At 47.9% G+C, this 7,567-nt stretch overlaps 1 protein-coding gene across 2 annotated transcripts; it reads right to left on the reverse strand.

The window, feature by feature from the left end:
- Positions 1-813: 813 nt before the first annotated feature.
- LOC141983340 (uncharacterized) lies at positions 814-6,694 on the reverse strand. 2 transcript variants are annotated; one of them, XM_074946384.1, is made up of 2 exons: positions 6,524-6,694; positions 814-2,528 (listed from the first exon to the last, which is right to left on the reverse strand). In XM_074946384.1, the coding sequence occupies exon 2, from the start codon at positions 2,401-2,403 to the stop codon at positions 1,021-1,023; it is 1,383 nt and encodes a 460-aa protein (XP_074802485.1). In that variant the 5' UTR covers positions 2,404-2,528; positions 6,524-6,694; the 3' UTR covers positions 814-1,020. The 2 variants fall into 2 exon arrangements, with proteins under 2 accessions (XP_074802485.1, XP_074802484.1); XM_074946383.1 differs by having other exon boundaries at positions 814-2,531.
- Positions 6,695-7,567: the final 873 nt, after the last annotated feature.

The raw sequence follows: 7,567 nt of genomic DNA on the forward strand, positions 1-7,567 counted from the left end.
GGAATGAGTAGGAAGGTAGATGCTACCAGTTGCAGAGTTCCAATCCCAGCTCTCTTGCTAAGTAGCTTTGGCCAATTTTCAAAAGCCACGGCAGGTGCCAGGAGCGATTTGGGGCCCCATCCGAGGAGCTCCAGTAGGATTTGGGGTGAAAAATGGATTTTTAAAGGTGGGTTTTGGACACGCCTTATTCCCAGTGCTCTGTGGGATTTTCAGAAGGGCCCATGCAAAATCCTTTGGTGCTCAGGGCTAAGCAGAAACAACCACTAGGTGCATATTAGCATATGTCAATCAGCAGATTGCACATGCTAATGAGGCCTGGACAGCCACTGGGCAGCTGCGTGAAGGAGGGCTGTTTTCAGACACCGCTGGAGAGTGGCCTGAACGATAGGGTTTGGGGCAGGTGCAGGCGATGTGGGAAATGACACCAAGAAAAAGGGCAGCAAGAGAAACCAACTATGTGGGCCCAGAACCTAAGATCGTACATTAAACAAAGACACCCTCCTTCCTCCACCAAGGAAGCATTGGTGGGAAAGGGCTGAAGAACCTCTCTGCCAATGCAGAGCAGAGGCTGTGCGCTCAGACTGTAACTCTGGTAGGAGCCATGGCATGAGCCTGAATATTTAGTCACCCCAGGCCTGACCCCCATCTCATGCAGCCATGGTGTCTAGGGACCAACGTGTTTTCTAACAGGCTGCAGAGTGTCACCTTGAGTCCTTCAGAGGGAGGGACAGTGCTGCTGTCACCTACTTCTCCTCCTCCTTTGTCCTCCTCTAACTCTCCCTCCAAAAGCAATGCACAGATTGAGGTCCTATTAGATTTTATTACCATGCAAGTAAAAACAAATTAAAACAGCGGCAAGGACCCAGCCCATGCTCTTTGTCCTCTGCTGGATTTTCAGGTATTTTAGACTCCATGGAAGCTGGAGAGAGAGAGCAGCCCCAGGGGAGCTTCTGAGCACCTCCTACAGGTGACACAGGAAATCTGCATTGCAATTCAACATCCCCCACCCCGCCCCTAGTGCTAGAGCGGGACCTGCATTATCTCATAGACCACGGTGAGGTTTTCTGCTGCCACCACCGCATACGGCCTGTCGTTGACGTGGATCTCTTGGTGCCTGTTGAGGCTTGATTTGCGGGTGAAGTTCTTCCCGCATTTAGTGCAGACATGGGGCCTTTCCCCGGCATGGATCAGCTGGTGCCTCTTCAGGTGCCCGATGGCACTGTAGCTCTCTCCGCACTCGGTGCATATGTACGGCCCCTCCCGCGTGTGGATCAGCTGGTGCCTCATGAGGTTGGCCTTCTGGCTGAAGCTCTTGCTGCACTGAGGACAGGTGTAGGGCTCCTCCCTTGTGTGGATTCTCTGGTGCGTGATCAGGGTGATCTTCTGCCGGAACCCCTTCCCGCACTCGCTGCATGTGAAGGGCCGCTCCCCTGTGTGGGTCCGGCGGTGTGTGATGAGCTGCGACTTGTCGATGAAGCTCTTCCCGCAGTCAGCGCATTTAAAGGGCCGCTCCCCCGTGTGGATCCTCTGGTGAATGATGATGTTGGACTTCTGGGTGAAGCATTTGCCGCACTCGGCGCACTTGTACGGCCGCTCCCCTGTGTGGATCCTCTCGTGCTGGGCAAGCTGGGACCTCACGAAGAAGCTCTTCTGGCATTGGCCACACTTGAATGGCCGCTCGTCCCGGTGGGTGCGCTGATGCTTGGTGAGGTTGCCTTTCTTGCTGAACTTCTTCCCGCACTCAGAGCACGTGTGAGTCCGCTTTCTCCTCAGGCCTCCCCTTGGGGCGGAGAGTGCTCCCTGGTGGCTTTCCTCGACTTCCAGGCTGGGGGATGGTTCCGCTTCTGTAGTGCTTGTCTTGTGTCTTATGAGATCTCCTGTCAGATCTCTCTCACACCTGTTGGGTTCCTGTGAGCCTTGTCTCCTGAGAGGTCTCCGATGGGCTGTGAGATCTCCTGTTGCTGTTGTATTTCCCTCACACCCATTGGGTTCCTCAGGGCCCTGTCTCCTGTGAGGTCTCCGATGGGCTGTGAGATTCCCCTTCTTAACAAAGCGTTTCCCACATTTGGCATACTCATGTGCTCTCTCTCCTGGCTGTGTGGTACCTACGTGGCTCCCCATGGTGCTGAAGCTTTTCTCTCCTCCATCACCCTTGCCGTGCTGGGCTCTCCAGTGGGCTGTCAGATCTACCATCTGATCAATGCTTTCCCCATGTTCGCTGCATGGCCCCAGTCTCTCTGGTGTGTCTAATTTAAGGATTTCCATTGTAATGCTGCTCTGCTCCCAGGCTGCCCTGATGGACCAGGCCGCTGGGCTGTTATGGAAGCTTTGTTCGCAGGGAGTGGGAAAGTCACATCTGTTTCCGGCTTCGTTTTGCTCTTTCTTTGCTTTATCCTGACTCATGAAGATTTCTACCTCGCATCGGCGTGCTCCCACTTCTCCTTCCTCATTTTGTTTCCTGAGGGGGCTCCCGTTTTTAGTCCACTCCTCTGGACGCTTCTCCTTATTTGAAACCGTTGGGCTTTCATCTGCTGGATGAACAATAAAATACAATCAGGCATTAGTTCAGAGGCTGATGACAGAAGTAAAGCCATAGTCAGGGCTGTTAATTTTGGAGAAAATCTTGGAGTGATCACAGCTAAGTTGAAGCCCAGGAGCTGGGGGCATTGTTATGTAAAGCTTAGAGCGGGGGACTAAGTCTCAGAACTTCTGGTCCTTGGGGGCCATCTTGGCCACTGGCTTGCTTGTGACCATGGCAGTTAATCTATGCTCCTGCTACCTCTGCTCCCCACCTGTGAGCTAGACAACACAGACAGAGGGTGGGAGAAAGGCAATATCACCACCCCTATGTGGCAGACAGAGAACGGAGGCACAGAGAGATTGAAGGATGAAATCCTGGCCCTTCTGAAGCTAATGGGGGTTGGCTTCAGCGGAGTCACGAGTCACACAGCTAGTGTGTGGCAGAACTGGGATCTGAGGCTGGAACCCCAGCCCATTACTGTAACCACAGGTCCAAAGTCCTCTGCCACGACATCAGTGTTTACTAGTGAAGAAAAAGTCCCTGATTCTGATTCACTTCCACCAGCAGAAATCAGGAGTAACTCCAAAGAAGGTCCTGGAGTTACACTGATGCGAAATTGATTTGAGTCCAGAATCAGCCGCAGAGAGAGCAGCTTCTATTGCCTTTGGCCTAGCCACCAGCCTTCCCCTTTCCCTACTTCCCATTCAAACAAGGATATTACCCATCATTATTACAATAAAGCTTTGTCTTTTATTTCATTTTCAGGTGTTGGGGCTGCTTGTTTTCACAGCTTGTTTCCATTCCTTGCTGCTCCTGCTCTGACCTGCTGATCTGATGAGAGCAGGATGAGAGGCTGTAACAGACTCTGCCACATCCAGTTTCTTTCCTCTCTCTAGCACAAACCCTTGTACACATGGAAGTGTGCGACCACTCACTCACGCCAAAAAGCAACTGTGCAATCTTCCTTATTCACCCATTTTAAATCGCATCCTTTGGAAATGGTTAAAGCCAAACTCACATCAAGGATGAATTCGGCCCAATGACTTTTAGGGTCTCGTTGCACTACAGAAAGAAATGGCCACTAGCCCATCTGTGTTTCAGTGGAGTGGAAATAGGGTTGACTAACTATTTGAAGGGAAAAAGAAAAGGAGTACTTGTGGCATCCTAGAGACTAACAAATTTATTTGAGCATAAGCTTTCGTGAGCTACAGTTCACTTTGTCGGATGCATGCAGTGGAAAATACAGCGGGTGTTACCATACACACTGTAACGAAAGTGATCAGGTAAGGTGAGCTATTAGCAGCAGGAGAGTGGGGGGGGGCGGGGGGAACCTTTTATAGTGATAATCAAGGTGGGCCATTTCCAGCAGTTGACAAAAACGTGTGAGGAACAGTGGGGGGTGGGGGGGAGGGAATAAACATGGGGAAAACATGTCTGACAGAGGCTCATTCACCTGCACATCTACCAATGTGATATATGCCATTATGAGCCAGCAATGCCCCTCCGCCATGTACCTTGGCCAAACTGGACAGTCTCTACGTAAAAGAATAATGGACACAAATCAGACGTCAAGAATTATAACATTCAAAAACCAGTCGGAGAACACTTCAGTCTCTTTGGTCACTGGATTACAGACCTAAAAGTGGCAATTCTTCAACAAAAAAACTTCAAAAATAGACTCCAGTGAGGGACTGCTGAATTGGAATTAATTTGCAAACTGGATACAATTAACTTAGGCTTGAATAAAGACTGGGAGTGGATGGGTCGTTACACAAAGTAAAACTAATTCCCCATGGTTCACACTTTCTTGTCAACTGCTGGAAATGGCCCACCTTAATTATCACTACAAAAGGTCCCCCCCTTCCCACCCCTACTTTCGTGCTGGTCGTAGCTCACCTTACCTGATCACTCTGGTTACAGTGTGTATGGTAACACCCACTGTTTCATGTTCTCTGTGTATATAAATCTCCCCCCTGTATTTTCCACTGCATGCATCCGATGAAGTGAGCTGTAGCTCGAAAGCTTATGCTCAAATAAATTTGTTAGTCTCTAAGGTGCCACAAGTCCTCCTTTTCTTTTTGTGGATACAGACTAACACGGCTGCTACTCTGAAACCTATTTGAAGGGAAAGTGCTTTAAATTAGGCTTGATCTGCCTACGGACTAAAACACTGTTCCCTAACACTGCGACAGAACCAAGAAATGCCTATGTTAGAACACAGTGCAGTGCAGTGCAGTGCATATGGGCACTTAAGCAGGATCGCGCATGGCCAGCCCCTAAGGTGTGGTGAGGCCACTTTGCACTGCACCTCTGATGCATTCTGTAGCCGGACAAGGGAGGATGGCCCCAATACATCCAGGCCAGTATGGAGGCATGGCCAGAGGAAAGACGGAGTGGCCTGGGAACCCTGTTCCTTGCTGATTCCTGGCTGCATCTGGCCTCTAGGAACCAGTGGCAGCTGCTATAACATAGATTTGCACTGCACTGGATGCTCGCTGTGTCCTTTGCTCTTTACACAACAACAGCATGAAGGCACCACAAGGGCCAATATAACTATTTTTACTAAATATGCCAGGAGTGGCTACATACACATGGCTGTTTCTGGCAGCTTCTAATACCAAGAACACAGTCAGTGCCACTGGAGGGTTCACACACAGCTTAAAAGGATACTGCTCTGCTTTTACATGCGGCAGCAGTCCTTGGCCATAGTGAAGTTTGTGGGTGAAGAGTTAGGACCCAGTCCTGCAAATACACATGGCTGGTCTTAACTTTATTCCCATGAGTAGCCCCAGTGATTTCAGGATCCAGGCCTGAGGGACAACTAGATGACAGCTGCAGAAGAGAGCTGATGAGAACGACAATCGGTAATAATTAATGCAACATGAGGACGACTTACAGCACAACAACATATTGTGATGCCGGCATAAAAATGGATTCTTGCTTTAAAATCCAAACACCTGCAAACACTTTGCCTCACTGACATTTTCACAGATATAACCAATGTTCGTAGTCTATATGGCCCTGATTCAGCAAAGCATATGCTAAACTTTAAAGGCTTGTTTACCTGGGGAAATTGACCAGCAGAATTATAGCTAGGTCAGTATAACTCCTTTTGTGAACACTCCTATTCTGGAATAAGAGTGACATTAAGCTGGTATAATATACATAATTATACAGCTATACTTCTTCTGGTCAATTTCCCATGTAGATAAACCCGAAGCATGTGAGCAGCTCTATTGAAGTCAATGCTTAATGTTAAACATATGCTTAAGTGCTTTTCTGGATCAGAGACCTTATGAATTATCCAACAAATACCCATCGTTAACAATAACACTTTGCATATTCAGTGCAGATGGCAAGTTAAATAAATAGTGTAAAAGACTGTAACAGGGCTCCGTGCTGTCATCAGAGAGAAACTACTCGGTGTCTCAGCATCAGGTAACTAACTAATTGATGATCTAAGGAAAATACACTCACACACCCACCTGCGTGCACACAACCAGGATATGAGCCGCACCACATGGCCTCATCAAGGCAGTTTGGGCTCATTATTTTCATACAGTTTTTAAAATTAAACACAGACAATTATTTTCTTTGACAAGGAGCAACTTTGACGTGTCAGCTGTTAAATAAAAGGACCTTAAAACATAAAAGATTTTGGTCCCATTCTGCTCATCAGCAAATATCCGTGGATATCTTGTAACTTCATCAGCTGTGAAAATATTGTCCCCAGTGCTTGCGTTTAAAGAAACAAGCAGGTGGCACCCAAAAGAATACATATCTGATTCTGATCAAAGAGGGAGATTTAACATCAGTAATTGCTAGACGTATAATATGAAGTTGATCAGAAATTTTCATGAAATATTTCCATGTATCAAACAATCTTTCACTTCTTTCTAGTTTATTCAGTCTCTAGTGATGAAACTTGGCCCGTATACAGACACAAAAGACATTAATTGATGCTATCTTAGCTTTGGGAAAACATCCCCTTCAGGCATTTACCTTTTGTTCTCTAAGCATTAGCCAGATGAGGATTTTTCCATCAGAGGTAACTTGGCAACTAACGCAGAGTCCAGACCTCTCGCTTTTTGTCACACAAACACACTGTGGCTCTGCCCATCAGTTATTCTCCTCCAAATGTCTGCTGTGCTGACTCACAGGAAGTCTGTGTCCAGGCTCTAAAAGCTACCGGGGAAAGGGTAAAACACAAGGCAGAGAAACAAAGCCAGCAGAGCAGGGAGAGAGAAAGAGGCTGGAAAATCCTGGTGGATCTGGAAACCAGCTGGCATATGGGCAGAGCCTAGGTACCCAGGCATTGCCAGCCCCATCAGTTCTCCTGAAGATGCAATCAACATTAGCTAACCCTGGGCACTGGTGCATTAGCTGCACAGCTCCTGTTCTAGGGGATTTGCAGTGCCTTGCTGGGAGTTGTAGTCCTCCTGAGTGAGCAGCAAACAATGACTAATGTTGCTTTTTAAAATGAGCCGCCTGCTTTGACTAGAGCTTTTTACTCCCTTGGGCGGAACATTTAGCATGACCTCCAGGGAAGCAGTGTCCCTGGAGCTGTAATTAAGGAGAATAAAGAGCAACTGCTGCAGAGCCTTAGGGAGAAATTTTTCCAGGAATCCTTTCCTTTCCTCTGGTTTCATGGCATGTGGCAAGGCAGAGAAGTGGAGGAGTTGGTCAGGCTTCATGTGGTTGACCTATACCACATGTGGTTGACCTATACCACCAAGTTTGTGGGCATGATTAAGTAGCTGGACCAGGACTTTTTTTATTATATTACACAGTGTGGTTGAAGATGAGATGCACCACACTGGGTAATATAATAAACAAAGTCCTGGTCCAGCTACTTAATCACGCCCACAAACTTTATTTTCCATCTTCTCCTTAATTCATATGCTGCTGCTGTTAGGGCTACCTGCTCTTTCATCAGCAGGGAGGTTCATCAGAAACCATGTAGCTCCTGATTGGGACTAACACTCCTAGCTTGGGACAGAATCTTTGTTCTTGTTGTTGTCAGCTTGGAGGGCAGAGCTGGTCAGC

Source organism: Natator depressus, chromosome 2 (genome assembly GCF_965152275.1).
Source record: "Natator depressus isolate rNatDep1 chromosome 2, rNatDep2.hap1, whole genome shotgun sequence".
Lineage (NCBI taxonomy): Eukaryota > Metazoa > Chordata > Testudines > Cheloniidae > Natator > Natator depressus.

Bases quoted from the DNA above. Each gene is read 5' to 3' on its own strand.
- LOC141983340 (XM_074946384.1), bottom strand. From the start codon at position 2,403: ATGAGTCAGGATAAAGCAAAGAAAGAGCAAAACGAAGCCGGAAACAGA.